At 44.4% G+C, this 22,238-nt stretch overlaps 1 protein-coding gene across 2 annotated transcripts in view; it reads left to right on the top strand.

Annotated features, from left to right (window-relative positions):
• The first annotated feature begins 427 nt into the window (after positions 1-427).
• The window catches only part of dhx36 (DEAH (Asp-Glu-Ala-His) box polypeptide 36), a 55,984-nt gene continuing 34,173 nt past the window's right edge, over positions 428-22,238 (top strand). The window contains exons 1-8 of one of the 2 annotated variants that reach the window (XM_065024215.1): positions 428-576; positions 816-1,105; positions 1,338-1,495; positions 2,026-2,136; positions 2,238-2,421; positions 2,594-2,632; positions 8,580-8,750; positions 9,055-9,134. In XM_065024215.1, coding sequence (XP_064880287.1) covers positions 543-576; positions 816-1,105; positions 1,338-1,495; positions 2,026-2,136; positions 2,238-2,421; positions 2,594-2,632; positions 8,580-8,750; positions 9,055-9,134 — 1,067 coding nt within the window. In that variant the 5' untranslated portion in view covers positions 428-542. The remainder of the gene's footprint in view (positions 577-815; positions 1,106-1,337; positions 1,496-2,025; positions 2,137-2,237; positions 2,422-2,593; positions 2,633-8,579; positions 8,751-9,054; positions 9,135-22,238) is intronic. The other variant, XM_065024214.1, reaches the window with a different exon arrangement.

Genomic DNA, 22,238 nt, shown 5'->3' with positions numbered 1-22,238 from the left:
ATAACGGACCTATATATTTTTAAATAAAATAATCTTTGAGAACTAACAATCACTAAAATTTTAACTAGACAGTCAGGGAGAATCTAATATTTTTAATTCTCTCCTTCTCTCATGGGACCCACATTGATTTTGTTATAATGTTTGAGTCACTCGGATAGCATAAGAACAAGGCATAAGTCATGGCAAAAAGGGATGTAGCATTGCAGGAAATTCCCTTTAAAACAGCAAAAAACGAAATCTCTTTGGTGAGGGCTTCTACAATGCCCCCACTACTCACAACAAGCCCCATTTTGATCCAGAAAAAAACCCTGGAGTGACAAGTTACAACATATATATTTGTAGCATTTCATGCATTCAGAGTATTTCAGGGTGTCGCCGGGTTGCGTGAACCAAGCCTATCCTCCCTGGCCAATCATGAGGGGAACGTCATCATCCTTCGACTATTTCATTGTTGTGTAAACTATGCGACAGGATATATATCTATACACAAGACTCACATCCTTGCAAAAAAAAATACTAATTTTCTCTTGATATCAGCGGAAATGCTATTTATTTATTTCACATTCAACTACTTAGGTATTTTGAACTTCATCTGAAATATGTACACGCTTCGAGATATACAATTATTAATTTAGCACATCTACTTGATCCACGGGCCGGCTAACGTTTACTAGCTAACGTTAGCTAGCAAATCCCAAGGCAAAGGTTTCGAATAGTGCAGCAATTTTAGCTAGCTGGCTAGTCCCAATTTGTAAGTCTACAGACGGTGTCTTGCACTGCTATCTTGCCATAGCTGTGTTTCTGTGGTTTTGAAGGCGTTATGAGTTATGGAGGTTATGGGGGCAGAGGCGGCCGACGAGGTGGCCGAAGAGGAGGTCGAGGATTCGGACGGGATGGGAGCCGGGAGAGGTGGGACCGCCTAGCTGGGTCGAGTGGTGGTGGACATCCGCGGAGCACCGAAACGGAGTCGAGGGAGGACCGGGGAGAACGAGGCGGGAGAGGTGGGGGACCAAACCGTCCACCCCCGCATCTAAAGGGCCGGGAGATCGGACTGTGGTACGCCAAATGGGGAGGCTTGAAGAGGAAAGAAAATGAGAGAAAATCGGTTAGTGGTGTAACATTAGTTACAGAGGCACCTGTGTATCTGGTGTGTAGTGGCTTGCTTGGGTTGTTGTCGTTGGTAGTCAACTCTCGTTACTTAGTCTCGTTGACTATCACGGCTGACAACTAGCTATATCTGCTACGAAGTAGCTACGTATCTCGAATAAATCTATAGCATCTAGCATGTATCAGGATTAACTCTGTACTAATGCAGTTGGTTTTCCCTCGCGGTGTAGCGGGCAGTGGTTCAGATGGATGAGTCCAGGGAACAGCATATCACTAATCTGCTGAACACTGTCCAGAGAGGGCCGACATGCCCAGCCAGGGAGGCCCACCCCTCCACATCTGAGCACTGGCGTTCAACCCCGTCAGCACCGGACAGAGGCAGCCACTGGTAAGGCACTGTCTTCCTGGCTGTGTTTGAGAGCATCAAAACCGTGATGTATTATGGGTAAATTCTGACAGACTGACTGATCAACAAATACCTTTGAGTAGTTATTTGAGATTCAAGGTGATTTGTAGATCAGTCAGTCTAGACTCGCCTTTAAAGTTGATTGCAATGTCGAACACTCCCAGTCTCTCAGAAGAGTACAGCTGCAGTAGGCTCTGTCATGTACTGTGACACGGACAGTCAGTCAGTCAGTGATGTCATGTGATGTGATGTGTTCAGGTCCACAGGCCCCAGCCCTAACCCTAGTCTCCAGGACATCGTTAGTCCCTATGCATGGGTCCTCTGTGTGTTGTGGACATGAGCCTGCTTGCTGCAGCTGCATACTATAAAAACTCCTTTTACATCTCCTAAGTTTGTGGAATATTTAGGAGGGCTCATGTCACCATCATCGGCTACATTCTATGCTTTTGAAACATAACGCATTCAGCCTGTGATTTACTACAACACTGTTATTTACCTGATTTGTGTTTCAGTTACTTTGATGGTGATGAGCCCTCTCAGGATGTCCTGAAAATTGATCTCAAACAAGAGAAGAAGGAGGATGAGGAGAGGCCAGTACAAAACACTCCACTCACATCACAACGGTAGGCTAACTTCTAGATTTGAGGGTTGTTGTTGTTGTTCCTATTGCCATGCTCACTTGTTAAAGCAATTCACAATCATGTCTCTTTGTCCTGCCTTTCAGTTACTTCCCACAGGATGTCCTTAAAGCTGAACCCCAAGAAGAGAGGGAGGAGAAGGAGAGGAGAGGGAAGGATAAAGACCTGGAGTACTTGTTTCAGGAGGTGGTCAGGGAGAATGCCCTGGACCAGCAGTTAAAGAGAGATCTAGAGAGGAAGAAGGCGGACTCTAAATACCTAGACATGCTGGTGACAATTCACTTCATAAAAAACGAGCAGTATTATAATTACTGTGTTTATTATTGATAAACACACATGTTATCATAACACCAATAGAACTGGTGGTGAGATGTTGTTAGTTCTCAACATCTATTGATGGACTGCTTGTAGTAATTCATGTTTCCTGTTTATCTTTTGGCAGAAATTCAGGGAAAAGCTTCCATCCTTTGGAAAAAAAGAGGTAAGATCTGAGACATATTTTTCCTCATGATGAACTTGGATACTAGGCCTCTGCTTACCATTTGGATGCTATAGGCCTCTGCCTACCATGTGGATGCTATAGGCCTCTGCTTACCATGTGGATGCTATAGGCCTCTGCTTACCATGTGGATGCTATAGGCCTCTGCTTACCATTTGGATACTAGGCCTCTGCTTACCATTTGGATGCTATAGGCCTCTGCCTACCATGTGGATGCTATAGGCCTCTGCTTACCATGTGGATGCTATAGGCCTCTGCTTACCATGTGGATGCTATAGGCCTCTGCTTACCATGTGGATGCTATAGGCCTCTGCTTACCATGTGGATGCTATAGGCCTCTGCTTACCATGTGGATGCTATAGGCCTCTGCTTACCATGTGGATGCTATAGGCCTCTGCTTACCATGTGGATGCTATAGGCCTCTGCTTACCATGTGGATGATCTAGGCCTCTGCTTACCATGTGGATGCTCTAGGCCTCTGCCTACCATGTGGATGCTCTAGGCCTCTGCCTACCATGTGGATGCTATAGGCCTCTGCTTACCATGTGGATGCTATAGGCCTCTGCCTACCATGTGGATGCTATAGGCCTCTGCCTACCATGTGGATGCTATAGGCCTCTGCCTACCATGTGGATGCTATAGGCCTCTGCCTACCATGTGGATGCTATAGGCCTCTGCCTACCATGTGGATGCTAGGCCTCTGCTTACCAATGTGGGCGTTTTTACCTAAGACAAGAATAGGATCTCATCTTGTAAAACGTTTCTGATTGATGAAAACCTTGCAACTACATTTGCCAATTTAAATTTACACTGAACAAAAATATAAACGCATCATGTTTCATGAGCTGATATAGAAGATCCCAGAGATGTTCCATATGCACAAAAAAACATATTTCTCTCAAATTTTGTCACCAAATTTGTTAACATCCCTGTTAGTGAGCCTTTCTCCTTTGCCACCTGACTGGTGTGGCATATCAAGAAGCTGATTAAACAGCATGATCAATACACAGGCGACCCTTGTGCTGGGGACACTAAAAGGCAGTTTTGTCACACAACACAATGCTACAGATGTTTCAAGTTTTGAGGGAGTGTGCAATTGGCATGCTGACTGCAGAAACGGTATGGTGTACCTAATCAACTGACCTCTGTGCCACACACACACAGTACAAGTCAAAAGTTTGTACACACCTACTCATTCCAAGTTTTTTAAATATATTTTTTACTATTTTCTGCATTGTAGAATAATAGTGAAGACATCAAAACTATGAAATAACACATGGAATCATGTAGTAACCAAAAATGTGTTAAACAAATCAAAATATATTTTATATTTGAGATTCTTCAAAGTAGCCACCCTTTACCTTGACAGCTTTGCGCACTCTTGGCATTCTCTCAACTAGCTTCATGAGGTAGTCACCTGGAATGTATTTTATTTAGCAAGTGTGCCTTGTTAAATAGTGGAATTTCTTCTTAATAAGCTTGAGCCAATCAGTTGTGTTGTGACAAGGTAGGGTTGGTTTACAGAAGATATCCCCTTTGGTATAAGACCGATTCCACCTTGTCGTGACTTGACTTTAACATTAATCTGAAGACTGTTAATGATCTAATTACCTAAATATGTTTAATTGTTAAATGAATCATGTAACAATTAACTCATTAGGATCTGGGGCACCGCGAGAGAGGTTCTTTAAAGAGTTACCATCTTCCAATTAAATTCTAAAAGGTCTTTACCTATTACATCCTTTTAAACAGTCAACTTATCAATCCTAACCTCGTATCATATCATCGTTCTGAACTGTTATAACCTCCTTGCATCTGCAAAACCCTGAAACTTTACTTATGATTCAGTACTGCACATTGGTTTAAGTATTTATATACTAGCTAATTACATGGGGACACAGGATAAACACACAGTCTGCATCGGTTATTGACTGGAGACGTAATACGCTGAGAGCAGGTCCCTAGTGGAATGACAGGAGAGAGAGGGACAGAGACACTTAACATTGACACATTCAGAAACTACTCTTAATTACAATAACCATTTACTTTGCACACGAACCGCCGCCCCCTTTGAGCAAGAAATCATTAATGTATTTACGTGAAATGCCTGGGATCTCTCTGAACGGGGCAATTATCTCTTTAATAGCTTCTCAAATCACATCCCTCTCTTAACAAAAACAGTTTTTCATATCATATGCACAACCCATAGTATGGAAACTTCATCTACAGTTGAAGTCAGAAGTTTACATACACTGAGGTTTGAGTCATTCAAACTAGTTTACATACACTGAGGTTGGAGTCATTCAAACTAGTTTACATACACTGAGGTTGGAGTCATTCAAACTAGTTTACATACACTGAGGTTGGAGTCATTCAAACTAGTTTACATACACTGAGGTTGGAGTCATTCAAACTAGTTTACATACACTGAGGTTGGAGTCATTCAAACTAGTTTACATACACTGAGGTTGGAGTCATTAACTCGTTTTTCAACCACTCCACAAATGTCTCGTTAACAAACTATAGTTTTGACAAGTCGGTTAGGACATCTAGTTTGTGCATGACACAAGTCATTTTTCCAACATTTGTTTACAGACAGATTATTTCACTTATTATTCACTGTATCAATTCCAGTGGGTCAGAAGTTTACATACACTAAGTTGACTGTGCTTTTAACCAGCTTGGAAAATTCCAGGAAATGATATCATGGCTTTAGAAGCTTCTGATAATTGACATCATTTGAGTCATTTGGAGGTATACCTGTGGATGTAGTTCAAACTCGGTGCCTCTTTGCTTGACATCATGGGACCCCCAAAAAAAAAAAAAAAAAAAAAATTTGCTCAAGACCTCCACAAGTCTGGTTCATCCTTGGGAGCAATTTCCAAATGCCTGAAGGTACCACGTGCATCTGTACAAACAATAGCACGCAAGTATAAACACCATGGGACCACGCAGCCGTCATACGCTCAGGAAAGAGACGCGTTCTGTCTCCTAGAGATGAAGATACTTTGGTGTGAAAAGTGCAAATCAATCCCAGAACAACAGTGAAGGACCTTGTGAAGACGTTTGACCCAAGGTTAAACAATTTAAAGGCAATGCTACCAAATACTAATTGAATAATTGTAAACGTCTGACCCCCTGGGAGTGTGATGAAATAAATAAATGCTGAAATAAATAATTCTCTCTATTATTATTCTGACATATCACATTCTTAAAATACAGTGGTGATCCTAACTGACTTAAGTCAGGTCATTTGTACTAGGATTAAATGTCAGGAATTGTGAAACTAAGTTTAAATGTATTTGGCCAAGGTGTATGTTATCTTCCGACTTCAACTGTATGTAGTGTGTGAACTTTTCAAGTTACAGTATTTCCTTTATGAAATTTTTAATGACATCACAAAATAACAAACATAATTACGTTAGTGTTCTAGAGATCGCCCCTGACCATTGCCCATGTTTTACGTTCAAAATATTGTTCCAGTATTCGCTTTTGAACGTCTTAGAGTTTCAGTGGCAAAAAGGTCTGTTGAGACAAAACTCATTCCTTTGGTGAAAGGGGGTCTGATTGAAGTTATTCATTGCAAACTTTATCTGACTTATTTGGATTCTCGTGGTCAGTCGTGACAATATTATGGCAAGCACAGCTCAAATGAGCAAAGAGAAATGACAGTTCATCGTTACTTTAAGACCTGAAGGTCAGTCAATCCGGAAAATGTCTAAAACTTTGACAGTTTCTTCTTGTTCAGTCGCATAAACCATCAAGCGCTATGATGAAACTGTCTCTCATGCTGCAAAGAAACCACTACTAAAGGACACCAATAAGAAGAAACTTCCTTGGGACAAGAAACACGCGCAATGTGCATGAGACCGGTGGAGATCTGTCCAAATTTGCATTTTTTGTTTCCAACCGCTGTGTCTTTGTGAGATGCAGAGTAGGTGAACGGATGATCTCTGCATTGGTGGTTCCCAGCATAAAGGAGGATGTGTGATGGTGTGGGGGTGCTTTGCTGGTGACACTGTCAGTGAGTTATTTATAATTCAAGGCACACTTAACCAGGATGGCTTCCACAGTATTCTGCAGCGATATGCCATCGCATCTGGTTTGCGCTTAGTGGGACTATCCATTTGTTTTTCAACAGGACAATGACCCAACACACCTCCAGGCTGTGTAAGGGCTATTTGACCAAGAAGGAGAGTGATGGAGTGCGGCATCAGATGATCTGGCCTCCATAATCACCCAACCTCAACCCAATTGAGATGATTTGAGATGAGGTTGGGCCGCAAAGTGAAGGAAAAGCAGCCAACAAGTGCTCCGCATATGTGGGAACTCCTTCAGGACTTTTGGAAAAGCATTCCAGGTGAAGCTGGTTGAGAGAATGCCTAGATTGCAAAGAGTGTGCAAAGCTGTCATCAAGGCAAAGGGTGGCTACTTTGAATAATCTCAAATATGAAATATATTTGTTTAACACTTTTTTTAGTTACTACATGATTCCATATTTGTTAGACTTGTTTTCCATTTCCTGAATATTGTTGATGTGTAAACTATTATTCTACAATGTAGAAAATAGTACAAATAATGAAAAACTTTTGAATGAGTAGGTGTGTCCAAACTTTTGACTGGTACTGTATGTGTGGACACCCCTTCAAATGAGTGGATTTTGCTATTTCAGCCACACCCGTTGCTGACAGGTGTATAAAATTGAGCACACAGCCATGCAATCTGCATAGACAAACATTGGCAGTAGAATGGCTTTACTGAAGAGCTCCGTGACTTACAATGTGGCACCGTTATAGGATCCCACATTTCCAACAACTCCGTTCGTCAAAATTCTGCCCCGGTCAACTGTAAGTGCTTTTACTGTGAAGTGGAAACGTCTAGGAACATCAACTGCTCAGCCGCGAAGTGGAAGGCCACACGTGTTCACTTAACGGGACTGCCAAGTGCTGGAGCAAGCAGCCCGTGTTAATCACCTGTCCTCGGTAGAGACACTCGCTACCGTCGGCTGGAGTGTTGTAAAGCTCGCTGCCATTGGACTCTGGAGCAGTGGAAACTCGTTCTCTGGAGCGATGAATCACGCTTCACCATCTGGCAGTCCGACGGACAAATCTGTGTTTGGCGGATGCCAGGAGAACGTTACCTGCCCTAATGCGTTGTGCAAACTGTAAAGTTTGGTGGAGGAGGAATAATGGTCTGCGGTTGTTTTTCATGGTTTGGGCAGCATGCGCAATGCCAAATGTTGGCTGGAGTGGTGTCAAGCTCAGCGCCATTGGACTCTGGAGCAGTGGAAACATGTTCTTTGGAGTGATGAATCACTCTTCACCTGGATTTGGTGGATGCCAGGAAAACGCTACCTGCCTGAATGCATAGTGCCAACTGTAAAGTTTGGTGGAAGAGGAATAATGGTCAGGGGCTGTTTTAGTTCCAGTGAAGGGAACTCTTAACGCTACAGCATGAAATTACATTGTAGATGATTCTGTGCTTCCTACTTTGTGGCAACAGTTTGGGGAAGGCCCTTTCCTGTGTCAGCATAACAATGACCCCGTACTCAAAGCGACGTCCATACAGAAATGGTTGTCAATCTGTATATGTTCACTCTTTTGTTGTTGTTTTTGTACATGTATTGAAAGCAACTCCCCTCGATGTACTCTGAACATTTCATAACTCCAGGACCAATGAATGTATTCTAAATAGCGTCAGAAGTTTTAAAATGCTTGTTAATGTTTGTTAAAATATTGACTTGTTTTCCATTTCCTGAAAAGATAAGAGGTTAAGTTATTAAGGATGATAAGAGGTTAAGTTATTAAGGACGATAAGAGGTTAAGTTATTAAGGACGATAAGAGGTTAAGTTATTAAGGACGATAAGAGGTTTTCATCCGACAGAAAGGCTCTTGCCGTATTCCCACTGTCCTCTCTCTGGTTCATCAGGAGTTGGTGGAGTTGATCAGGTCCAGCCAGGTGCTGGTGGTCAGTGGAGAGACTGGGTGTGGTAAGACCACCCAGGTGACCCAGTTTATCCTGGATGACTACATAGAGAGGGGCATGGGTTCAGTCTGCAGGGTGGTCTGCACCCAGCCACGTCGCATCAGTGCCATATCTGTAAGTAGTGTGTGCGTGCGTGTGTATTGCACCTGTCCCAGGTGTGTGTGTGTGTGTGCACCTGTTCCAGGTGTGTGTGTGTGTGTATTGCACCTGTTCCAGGTGTGTGTGTGTGTGTATTGCACCTGTTCCAGGTGTGTGTGTGTGTGTGTGTGTATTGCACCTGTTCCAGGTGTGTGTGTGTGTGTGTGTGTGTATTGCACCTGTTCCAGGTGTGTGTCCTACCTTTCTGAATATACGTATCGTCTCATTTCTGATGTGTGCTTGTTGCAGGTGTGTACTCTCTCCTCTCATTGTGTTTTAGGTAGCGGAGCGGGTGGCTGCGGAGAGGGCTGAGAGTGTAGGGGACGGGAACTCATGTGGTTATCAGATCCGCCTGCAGAGGTGAGTTTTCTGTTTGGAGTGGAACCTCTATTTAACCCTTTATGCTCGTGGCGATTGGGTTATATGGATCGGGCTACATTTTTAAATGTTTCTTAACAGAGGAAATATGAAAAGCACAAGCATGGTAGTAATTGAAATAGTTTGGAGATTATTAGGCCAAAGTTGAGGACACAACTTTCACCTGACACAAGACTGAATCCAAATGTTACAACTGTTGATTTTATGTCAATTTGACATTGACTGCACTTTTCACCGCATTTGTTGATAATGAAAATCTGAAAATCCTCTGGATACGTTCAGTAACATGTTGAGAATATTCCTGGGAAATGTAAGATAGGTGCAACATGACACAAGAAAAGGACAAGAGTTTGAATGAGAGGACTAAATAGTATCTCCAAGTCACCACACACCTCTCCAAAGTGTACAGTTCCCAAGTCATTTCTTTGCACTTTTATGACTGAAAGAAGAAGTCTTCAACTGTAAGGTGCTGTTTTTATCTGTCCTAGTTGTGCCGTTGAGGAACTAGAGGAAGCACACTGTTTTTATCTGTCCTAGTTGTGCCGTTGAGGAACTAGAGGAAGCACACTGTTTTTATCTGTCCTAGTTGTGCCGTTGAGGAACTAGAGGAAGCACACTGTTTTTATCTGTTCTAGTTGTGCCGTTGAGGAACTAGAGCAGGGGACCCCAAACTTTTTCCTGTGAGGGCCACATAACTTTTCCCTTCTCTGATGGGGGGCCGGTGTCAGTTTGTAACAGAAAAAGTGTGACGATCGTAGGGGAGCTTAAAAAATGTATTGTTTTCCAGAAAGCCACACATAACCAAATAACCCTTTCCAGGTTCTTTACAGAAAAAAAGTCAGGAAACAAATAATAACACTATTAATGAAATAAATAATAACTAAATAACCCTCTCTGAGTTCTTCACTGAAAAAACAGGAAATAAATAATAACTAAATAACTCTCTCTGGGTTCTTCATAGAAAAAAAAGCCATGGAACATTAACTTTCTGTCGTGCCATGCACAATCTTAACAGATAAAAGTTCAGCTCAGTTGTCAGAGCAGAATCTCTCTGACACATATGAGCAGTCTCTTAAAGTTCTTGTGTTCCTTCCTTATAATCCTTTTGTAGGTTCCAGTAGGCTTGTAGACACCGCTGTTTGCAGCTCTCTCTCATCAACTTCCCTGTGAAAACCACAAAAGAAGCAGGTTGAGAAACTGAACTAAGTGATACAGCACCTACACAGCACAATACATTTCACTACCAGTATGGTTGTAAAGATGGATTTTATCCCAGTAGATTTTATTATGATTATATTTGTTTATGCTCAGAATGACTCATTCAAGTCAGAAAAGTGAGCTTACCTATGTATGTTCATCAGTGTGAACTGTGGGCCTGCATCTGGCTGGTGAGAAGTTGAATATCAGGTTCCATTCTAGTTACAGCCAGTCTCAAGCACTGATGCAAATGTTCATCTGTCAATCTTGATCTCATCGGGGTTTTCAGCAGTTTCATGCGAGAAAAGGTTTTCTCGCAGATATACGTGCTGCCAAAAACTGTGGACATTTTCATTGCGTGTTTTTGATGTTTGGATATGTGTCGTTTGGGAGGGCGGCATAGAAGTCAATGAGACTGTTGGGCTTGAATGCGTCTTTCAGAACATCACAGTTCTGTAACTCAGCCAACTCAAACTGATATGAAGGCTGGGCTTCATCAATGTCGGCAACAAAGGGGTTCTGAAAAAGACGGATTTCTTTTGCATGAACATGTAGTTCACTGAATCGCACACCGAACTCCGCCTTCAGCATTTCCAGTGCTTCCACGCACTTTTCAGCTGGGAACGGGACCGCTGGGTTCTCTGTCGACAGGTTTTGGGTAGCAGGAAGATGGACGAAGTTGCGCTTTTCACTTGTTCCAAAAGCAGCGCTAATTTCACCTCAAATGCTTTTATGTGTGAATACATGTCGCAAATGAGTTTCCCCTCGCCTTGTAGCTGCAAGTTAAGGCTGTTAAGTATTTCTGTCACGTCTGTTAAAAATGCGAGGTGCCATTTCCATTCTGGGTCGATCAGCTCTGGGACAGTTTTGTCTTTTAAATGAAGAAATGCGTTAATTTCGGGTAGCAGCTCGTAAAAACGCCTCAAAACTCTGCCCCGGCTCAGCCATCGGACCTCTGTGTAGTACAGCACATCTCCGTGCGTAGACTCCAGTTCAGACAGGAATTCTTGGAACTGCCTGTGTTTAAGTCCCTTTGCTCTGATGAAGTTTATGCACGACACCACAACCTTCATTACAGAATCCCACTTCAACACTTTGCAGTACAGTGCTTGCTGGTGAATTAGGCAGTGGACTCGTAGCGGGGCGGTGAGACACCTTTTTTCCAACTCCCGGTTCATGCGTCCTATTAGACCGCGAGTTTCGCCCGCCATGCTAGGAGCCCCGTCAGTCGTGATGCTAGCTAGCTTTGACCAGTCCAGGTCCAACTTCTCCATGGTTTGGCACACTTTGTCAAAAATATCCTCTCCCGTTGTAGTCCCTTTGAGACTTTGGAGGGCTGCCAGCTCCTCGCATATCTCAAAGTTTGCGCTAACTCCACGAATAAAAATGAGCAGTTGCGCTGTGTCTTACACGTCCGTGCTCTCATCCAGTGCTAATGAAAAAAAGTCAAATTCTTTCGTCTTCTGCTGCAGCTGGGCATATACATTACTCCCGATTTCTTCAACGCGTCTGGTGATTGTACTCGCCGACAGACTTACGGCATTAAATGCATCTTTCTTCTCGGGACACACCTCCTCCGCGACAGCATCCATACATTTCTTAACAAACTCTCCGTCAGTGAAAGGCTTACCGCTTCTTGCTATCAGTTTAGCAACCCGAAAGCTGGCCCGAACGGATGCCTGGTTCAGCTGAGCTTGGCGTATAAATGTATTCTGCTGAGATAGTAGTCCACTTTTTAGCTTTGAGAGTTTGTCTGCTCGTATTTGGCCTTGCAAGCTATCGTACTTGTCTTTGTGACGGGATTCATAGTGTCGGCGAAGATTGTATTCTTTGAATACCGCCACCGTCTCTTGACAGATGAGACAAACAGCCTTTTCTTTGCATTGAACAAAAAAAAAATTGTTTGTCCACTGCAGGTTAAATACCCTGCATTCTGAATCAATTTTTCTCTTACCTAACCTTTTCGCCATTATTCCGTTCTCTCTTTGACAGGGCCGGGCCTAGGATTTTTTTTCTGGAGGCCAAATAGAAAAAAATTCGATAGCGTCTCTGGTATTGTTCAGAGGGCCGGGCCAAATGTGCTGACGGGACGTATCCCGTAGTTTGGTGACCACTGAACTAGAGGAAGGACACTGTTTTTATCTGTCCTAGTTGTGCCGTTGAGGAACTAGAGGAAGCACACTGTTTTTATCTGTCCTAGTTGTGCCGTTGAGGAACTAGAGGAGGCACACTGTTTTTATCTGTTCTAGTTGTGCCGTTGAGGAACTAGAGGAAGCACACTGTTTTTTTCTGTCCTAGTTGTGCCGTTGAGGAACTAGAGGAAGCACACTGTTTTTTTCTGTCCTAGTTGTGCCGTTGAGGAACTAGAGGAAGCACACTGTTTTTATCTGTCCTAGTTGTGCCGTTGAGGAACTAGAGGAAGCACACTGTTTTTATCTGTCCTAGTTGTGCCGTTGAGGAACTAGAGGAAGCACACTGTTTTTATCTGTCCTAGTTGTGCCGTTGAGGAACTAGAGGAAGCACACTGTTTTTATCTGTCCTAGTTGTGCCGTTGAGGAACTAGAGGAAGCACACTGTTTTTATTTGTCCTAGTTGTGCTGTTGAGGAACTAGAGGAAGCACACTGTTTTTATCTGTCCTAGTTGTGCCGTTGAGGAACTAGAGGAAGCACACTGTTTTTATCTGTCCTAGTTGTGCTGTTGAGGAACTAGAGGAAGCACACTGTTTTTATCTGTCCTAGTTGTGTCGTTGAGGAACTAGAGGAAGCACACGTGTTGTTTTGTTTGTTTGTTTGCAACGCGGCCCTCTATCCCCACCGTCACACCATTACTGTTGTTTACGCAGTCCCAAAACGGCCCTCTATCCCCGCCGTCACACCATTACTGTTGTTTACGCAGTCCCAAAACGGCCCTCTATCCCCGCCGTCACACCATTACTGTTGTTTACGCAGTCCCAAAACGGCCCTCTATCCCCGCCGTCACACCATTACTGTTGTTTACGCAGTCCCAAAACGGCCCTCTATCCCCGCCGTCACACCATTACTGTTGTTTACGCAGTCCCAAAACGGCCCTCTATCCCCGCCGTCACACCATTACTGTTGTTTACGCAATCCCAAAACGGCCCTCTATCCCCGCCACCATTACTGTCACCCCATTACTGTTGTTTACGCAGTCCCAAAACGGCCCTCTATCCCCGCCGTCACACCATTACTGTTGTTTACGCAGTCCCAAAACGTCCTCTATCCCCGCCGTCACACCATTACTGTTGTTTACGCAGTCCCAAAACGGCCCTCTATCCCCGCCGTCACACCATTACTGTTGTTTACGCAGTCCCAAAACGGTCCTCTATCCCCGCCGTCACACCATTACTGTTGTTTACGCAGTCCCAAAACGGCCCTCTATCCCCGCCGTCACACCATTACTGTTGTTTACGCAGTCCCAAAACGGCCCTCTATCCCCACCGTCACACCATTACTGTTGTTTACGCAGTCCCAAAACGGCCCTCTATCCCCGCCGTCACACCATTACTGTTGTTTACGCAGTCCCAAAACGGTCCATTATAAATCACACGTCAGGAGGGCAGCGTCGTTTTAAAGCTGGTTCTATTTCCAAACATGATAAAATATTATCTTTACAATGTTAGGCTTTCACAGGGCAATTCAGAGAAACCGATATGTAATTTTGGTGCGTATAGAATGGAGTGATTAGTGCGTTCAGGTATGTGTGACGCAGCAAATGATCAGGCTCATTCTGTTCAGACAAACGGGCTCATTCTGTTCAGAACAACCCAGGGTATTGGCCCATGTCATGAGGCCATGTCATCTTGTAACTGTACATCACACATCCAGATCATGAACATTGTATATTACATGAATTTTATGATATGGAATTTTGAAGAGCACATTTTGGACTCTCCGTTGTTTGGCTTGATTGTATGACATCAAAGCAATATTTATTATAATCCTCAACCTCACATCTTTCAAAATACATAGTCCTCTCAATTTACAGCATTTCACTCATGTACTATTTTAGTGTTTGCAAAAGTTGCCTAAAGTCAGAATGTATGTCAGTCAACCCATACAGAGTTGGGAAACACAGAGCCTGTGTTCTGAAGTCACAGAGCCTGAGTTCTGAAGTCACAGAGCCTGAGTTCTGAAGTCACAGAGCCTGAGTTCTGAAGTCACAGAGCCTGAGTTCTGAAGTCACAGAGCCTGAGTTCTGAAGTCACAGAGCCTGAGTTCTGAAGTCACAGAGCCTGAGTTCTGGCATGTTACTGTACAGCCTCTAACTTTCCAATTTAGACACTTATTAGTGCCCATATCAGCCCTTTTCAATCTGGATACGGGTACGAGTGTACAGGGTGAAGGGTGTGGAGGGTTGAGGGCGTGGAGGGTGAGGAGGGTGAAGGGGTTGGAGGGTTGAGTGCGTGGAGGGCGTGGAGGGTGAAGGGATATGAGGGTTGAGGGCGTGGAGAGTTGAGGGCGTGGAGGGTGAAGGGATTGGAGGGTTGAGGGCGTGGAGGGTGAAGGGATTGGAGGGTGAAGGGATTGGAGGGTTGAGGGCGTGGAGGGTTGAGGGCGTGGAGGGTTGAAGGGTTGAGGGCGTGAAGGGTTGAAGGGTTGAGGGCGTGAAGCGGTTGGAGGGTTGAGGGCGTGGAGGGTGAAGGGATTGGAGGGTGAAGGGATTGGAGGGTGAAGGGATTGGAGGGTTGAGGGGTGGAGGGTTGAGGGCGTGGAGGGTTGAGGGCATGAAGCGGTTGGAGGGTTGAGGGGTTGGAGGGTTGAGGGCATGGAGGGTTGAGGGCGTGGAGGGTGGAGGGTGAAGGGCGTGGAGGGTTGAGGGCGTGGAGGGTTGAGGGCGTGGAGGGTTGAGGGCGAAGGGATTGGAGGGTTGAGGGCATGGAGGGTTGAGGGCGTGGAGGGTTGGTGGCGTGGAGGGTTGAAGGGTTGAGGGCGTGAAGCGGTTGGAGGGTTGGAGGGTTGAGGGCATGGAGGGTTGAGGGCGTGGAGGGTGGAGGGTTGAGGGCGTGGAGGGTTGAGGGCGTGGAGGGTGAAGGGCATGGAGGGTTGAGGGCGTGGAGGGTGAAGGGCGTGGAGGGTTGAGGGCGTGGAGGATTGAGGGTTGAGGGCGTGGAGGGTGAAGGGTGTGGAGGGTTGAGGGCGTGGAGGGTGAAGGGCGTGGAGGGTTGAGGGCGTGGAGGGTGAAGGGCGTGGAGAAAGCATAGCTGCACATCGAGTACAGGGTTTAAACTCTGACAATCCTAATCCCCAATGCCTCTGACTAACTAGAAAGTGTGTGTGTGTGTGTGTGTTTGTGTGTGTGTGTGTGTGTGGGTTGTACAAGCTGTCTGTACCCCATAACCCCGTCTGTCTCCCATAACCCCGTCTGTCTGTACCCCATAACCCCGTCTGTCTGTACCTCATAACCCTGTCTGTCTGTACCCCATAACCCCGTCTGTCTACCTCATAACCCTGTCTGTCTGTACCCCCTAACCCTGTCTGTCTGTACCCCACACACACTACCAATGCTTCTCGTCCTTCAGACCAAACACACACACACACCCTTGATGGGATAAGTTGCTTTGCTCCATCTGCCACTAACATCAGTTGAACAGAAATACAGAACAAACGCTGCCATGTCAGCTGGAGCGAAAGCTCAGTGTGTCTGTTTGTGTGTCTGTATGGTGCAGAACACATCTCCACTGAGACTCACTGAGAACATCTAAACATCCAGACAAGATGGCTATACAGCTGTCTGCAGCCTCAGTGGTCCCTCACTCGCACTCTCTCTCTCTCTCGCTCTTTCTTTCTCTCTCTCTTCTTTCCGTCTCTCTCTCTTCTTTCCGTCTCTCTCTCTTCTTTCCGTCTCTCTTTCTCTCTCACTCTCTCTTCTTTCCGTCTCTCTCTTTCTTTCTTTCTGTCTTTCTGTGTCTCATCTTCTTCTTCTTCCTAAAGTACTTAAAGGTGTATGCTGTTTTGCATAGGAAGTGTGTTGTGATGACCTCTCATGCTAGTTTAGATTTCTGGGTGGTTGTTTCCACAGATGGTGGGCTTTGAAAGGAGATCTATGAATCCCCTATTGTCCTCCTAAGCCACGCTCCTGTCAGTGATCACCTGGGTTATTGATTTCTCAAGCTCACCAGATCACATGAGTTGAGTTTTGCGCTAATGGATTGAGAGAACTTTGTACAAGCAGCCAGTTGTGTGTGTGTGTTTCTGCTCTGGGCGTTGTGTGTGTGTGTGGGCGCTTGAGAAGGAGAGGGAGTAAGGAGAGGGAGTAAGAAGAGGGAGAAGTGTGAAGGAGAGAGATGGACAGATGAGAGGAGAGCTGTAGAGAGAAAGAGAGGATAACAGGATCAGTGGATTAGAGGGATCAATGACCAAGGGGAGCAGGGAAGTGAGAGAAGAGCATAGACCAACAGAGGAGATCTGTGAAAGAGAGAGAAGAGTACATGTACTTACTATGGCTGTGGTTCTCACCTAGCTATCTTAATGAGGACCGGAACCTTTTTTTTCAGTTTTTGCCTAAAAATGACAATGACCCAATTATAACTGACCGTAGCTCAGGACCTGAAGCAGGGATATGCATATTATTGATACCATTTGAAAGGAAACACTTTGAAGTTTGTGGAAACTAGAAATGAATGTAGGAGAAGTTAACACATTAGATCTGGTAAAAGATAATACAAATTAAAAAAACATGCTTTTTTTTGTTCCATCTTTGAAATGCAAGAGAAAGGCCACAATGTATTATTTCAGCCCAGGTGCAATTTATATTCTGGCCACTAGATGGCAGCAGTGTATGTGCAAAGTGTTAGACTGATCCAATGAACCATTGCATTACTGTTCAAAATGTTGTATCAAGTCTTTCCAAATGTGCCTAATTGGTTTATTGATACATGTTTAAGTACATAACTGTGCACTCTCCACAAACAATAGCATGGTATTCCTTCACTGTAATAGCTACTGTGAATTGGACAGTGCAGTTAGATTAACAAGAATGTAAGCTTTCTGCCAATATCAGACATGTCTCTGTCCTGGGAAATGTTCTTGTTAGTTATAACCTCATGCTAATCACATTAGCGCACGTTAGCTCAACCATTGCGCGGGGGACACATCGATCCTGTCGAGGTTAAGATGGATGTACTACCTTTTAAGTCTCTCTTGAAAATAGTGTCTGCTAAATCAGTGGTTCCCAAACTGTGGGGGGCGCCATGTGTCGGCACATTTTTTTTGCCCATAGATATTGTTATACTTTTTTGGTCACTCCAATATGACATGAATGCACATTAGACATGGCAAAATGTATAGAATTGCAAGAAAATGTGCTTTAAAACTGCACCATTTTCTTGCGCCACATGAACAAAGATATGTAGAATTGCAGGAAATAAGCTTTAAACCTGCTAGATTCTCTCCACCAACAAGAGGGGTGTGAACAGTTTGTGTCATGAACAGTGCTTGTAGACGTGGCGTGTGCACGCGTGGGAAGGTGGGGGGCGGGATGTCCTTCCAATGCTGGAAGGGGGGCCCATCCCCCGAGTGAAGAAGTTTGGGAACCTCTGTGCTAAATGACAAAAATGTGTACAGTGTGTAGCATAAGATACTCAAGAGCAGATAGGACAGAATAGTGGTCAGAATAGATGGTCATAGGAAATAGGACAGGGTAGTGGTCAGAATAGATGGTCATAGGAAATAGGACAGGGTAGTGGTCAGAATAGATGGTCATAGGAAATAGGACAGGGTAGTGGTCAGAATAGATGGTCATAGGAAATAGGACAGGGTAGTGGTCAGAATAGATGGTCATAGGAAATAGGACAGGGTAGTGGTCAGAATAGATGGTCATAGGAAATAGGACAGGGTAGTGGTCAGAATAGATGGTCATAGGAAATAGGACAGAATAGATGGTCAGGGGAAATAGGACAGGGTAGTGGTCAGAATAGATGGTCATAGGAAATAGGACAGGGTAATGGTCAGAATAGATGGTCAGGGGAAATAGGACAGAATAGATGGTCAGGGTGAATACGACACAATAGATGGCCAGGGTGAATACGACAGAATAGATGGTCAGGGTGAATAGGACAGGGTAGTGGTCAGAATAGATGGTCATAGGAAATAGGACAGAATAGATGGTCAGGGTGAATACGACAGAATAGACGGTCAGGCGAAATAAGACAGAATAGTGGTCAGGGGAAATAGGACAGAATAGACGGTCAGGGGAAATAGGACAGAATAGATGGTCAGGGTGAATAGGACAGAATAGATGGTCAGGGTGAATAGGACAGAATAGATGGTCAGGGTGAATAGGACAGAATAGATGGTCAGGGTGAATAGGACAGAATAGATGGTCAGGGTGAATAGGACAGAATAGATGGTCAGGGTGAATAGGACAGAATAGATGGTCAGGGGGAATAGGACAGAATAGATGGTCAGGGGAAATAGGACAGAATAGATGGTCAGGGGAAATAGGACAGAATAGATGGTCAGGGGAAATAGGACAGAATAGATGGTCAGGGTGAATAGGACAGAATAGATGGTCAGGGTGAATAGGACAGAATAGATGGTCAGGGGAAATAGGACAGAATAGATGGTCAGGGGAAATAGGACAGAATAGATGGTCAGGGGAAATAGGACAGAATAGATGGTCAGGGGAAATAGGACAGAATAGATGGCCAAATCAAACTGTATTTGTCACATGCACCGAAAACAACAAGTGTAGACTTTACGATGAAATGCTGACTGACAAGCCCTTAACCAACAATGTAGTTAAAGAAGAATTAAGAAAATATTTACCAAATAAACGAAAGTAAAAATAGTAATAAAAAGTAACACAATAAGAATAAGAATAACAAGGCTATATACAGGGGGTACCGGTACCGAGTCAATGTGCAGGCTATATACAGGGGGTACCGGTACAGAATCAATGTGGAGGCTATATTACAGGGGGTACCGAGTCAGTGTGGAGGCTATATACAGAGGGTACCGGTACCGAGTCAATGTGCAGGCTATATACAGAGGGTACCGGTACAGAGTCAATGTGCAGGCTATATACAGAGGGTACCGGTACCGAGTCAATGTGCCGGGTTACAAGTTAGTTGAGGTAATTTGTACATGTAGGTAGGGGGGAAGTGACTATGCATAGATAATAAACAGCAAGTAGCAGCAGTGTACAAAAAGGGACGGGTCAATGTAAAATAGTCCGATGGCGATTTTTATTAATTGTTACACAGTCTTATGGGGTAGAAGCTGTTGAGGAGCCTTTTGGTCCTAGACTTGGCGCTCTGGTACCGCTTGGCGTGCAGAGAAAACAGTCTATAACTTGAGTGACTGGAGTCTCTGACAATTTTATGGACGTTCCTCTGACACCGCCTCTTACATAGGTTCTAGATGGCAGGAAGGTTGACCCCAGTGAAGTACCGGGCAATACGCACTACCCGCTGTAGCGTCTTACGGTCAGATGCCGAGCAGTTGTCATACCAGGCGGTGATGCAACCGGTCAGGATGCTCTCAGTGGTGTAGCTGTATAATCTTTTGAGGATCTGGGGACCCATGTCAAATCTTTTCAGTCTCATGAGGGGGAAAAGGTTTTGTCGTGCCCTCTTCACAACTGTCTTGGTATGTTTGGACCATGGTAGTTCGTTGGTGATGTGGACACCAAGGAACTTGACTCTCGACCCGCTCCACTACAGCCCTGTTGATGTTAATGGGGGCCAGGACGGGACTAAGTACAGGAGGGGACTAAGTACACACCCCTGAGGGGCCCCAGTGTTAAGGATCAGCGTGTTTTTGCCTACTCTTACCAATTGGGGGCATCAGGAAGTCCAGGATCCAGTTGCAGAGGGAGGTGTTTAGTCCGTAATAGTTTTCAAGCCGACGAGCGTCAGAGCCGGTGCAGTAGGATTCAATCTTAATCATGTATTGAGGCTTTGCTTGTTTGGTGGTTCGTCTGAGGGCATAGCTGGATTTCTTATACGCGTCTGGATTAGTCTCCCTCTCCTTGAAAGCGGCAGCTCTAGCCTTTAGCTCGATGCAGATGTTACCTGTAATCCATGGCTTCTCTGTCACTGTGGGGACGACGTCATTGATGCACAAATTGATGAAGCCGATGACTGAGGTGGTGTACTCCTCAATGCCATTGGATGAATCCCGTAACATATTCCAGTCTGTGCTAGCTTAACAGTCCTGTAGTTTAGCATTCACGTCATCTGACTACATCCGTATTGAGTGAGTCACTGGTGCTTCCTGCTTTAATTTTTGCTTGTAAGCAGGAATCAGGGATAGAATTATGGCCAGATTTGCCAAATGAAGGGCGAGGGAGAGCTTTGTGTGTGGAGTAAAGGTGGCCTAGGATATTTTTTCCTCTGGTTGCAGATGGGACACGCTGGTTAAAATTTGGTAAACTGATTTTATTTTGTCTGCATGATAATGCCTGGCCACTAGGAGCGCCGCTTCTGGGTGAGCATTTTCTTCTTTGTTTATGGCCTTATAGAGTTGGTTGAGAGCGGTCTTAGTGCCAGCTTCGTTCTGTGGTGGTAAATAGACAGCTATGACTAATATAGATAGTGTGGTCTACAGCTTATCATAAGGTACTCCACCTCAAGCGAGCAATACCTCGACACTTCTTTAATATTAGACATCGTGCATCAGCTGTTACTGACAAATAGACACCCCCCCCCCTCATCTTAACAGACGTAGCTTCTCTGTTCTGCTGGTGCATGGAAAATCCCACCAGCTCTATATTATCCGTATCGTCGTTCAGCCACGTCTCGGTGAAACATAAGATATTACAGTTTTTAATGTCCTGTTGGTAGGATAATCTTAATCGTAGGTCATCAATTTTATTTTCCAATGATTGTACGTTAGCAAGAAGAACGGATGGCAGTGGGTGTTTACTCGCTTGCCTACGGATTCTCAGAAGGCAGATCGATCTGCGTTTCCTTTTCCTGCGTCTTTTCTTCAAGCAAATGACGGGAATCTGGGCCTGTTCCAGTGAAAGTAGTGTATCTTTCTCATCGGACTCGTTAAAGGAAAAAGTTTCTTCCAGTCCGTGGTGAGTCATCTCTGTTCTGATGTCCAGAATTAGTTTTTGGTCATAAGAGACGGTAGCAGCAACATTATGTACAAAATAAGTTTAAAAAAAAATAGTTACACAAAACGCAAAAAAACTAACAAAATGGCACAATTGGTTGGGAGAAGTAAAACGTCAGCCAGGTTCTTCATAGCCATCTTAATAGGACGCTACCCCTTTAAGCCAGAATAGATGGTCAGTGGAAATAGGACAGAATAGATGGACAGGGAGAGGAGGAAAAAGAAAATGAGGTTGCAATGAAGGGGAGATGACATGGAGGAGAGATGACCGACTGGGGAAATCATGTGTCCATGGGGCTCAGAGAGGGGTTAATGTGATCAAGGCTATATTCACACACATCATACTGGGACGACACATCAGCCTTGGAAGAAGATAGTACTTCTGTCACGCTGTGTGCTTGTGTGTGCACGTATTATGATTTTGTATTAAAGGGCCAGTGCGTTCAAAAATGTGATTTCCTGTGTTTTTTAAAATATATATATTCCACACTGAGGTTTGAATGAAACTGTGAAATTTTGAAAAACATGATAATGCAATTTTAGTGTAAGAGCTGTTTGAAAAGACCCCGTGAAATTACAGCTTTTTTCCTGGGTTGGGTTTTTGGTTAGTAGACCAATAACAGAGTTTGTGCTCCTATCAGCTAATTGCAGCTACTTTTCAGGTTACACATCCCTTACATTAGGATCCTCCAATTAGGCCCCTCACTCAGATCACTCCAACACAGAAATTCCATTTAGCTTAGAAGCCAATTTAGTTTATTTTTGACCATTTTAATTGAAAGCAGTTACAGTAAGGTAATTACTTCA

The sequence above is a fragment of the Oncorhynchus nerka genome, linkage group LG11 (assembly GCF_034236695.1).
Source record: "Oncorhynchus nerka isolate Pitt River linkage group LG11, Oner_Uvic_2.0, whole genome shotgun sequence".
Classification (NCBI taxonomy): Eukaryota; Metazoa; Chordata; class Actinopteri; order Salmoniformes; family Salmonidae; genus Oncorhynchus; species Oncorhynchus nerka.
The sequence above is the reverse complement of the archived record's forward strand: the minus strand, read 5'-3'. Positions and strand labels throughout refer to the sequence as shown.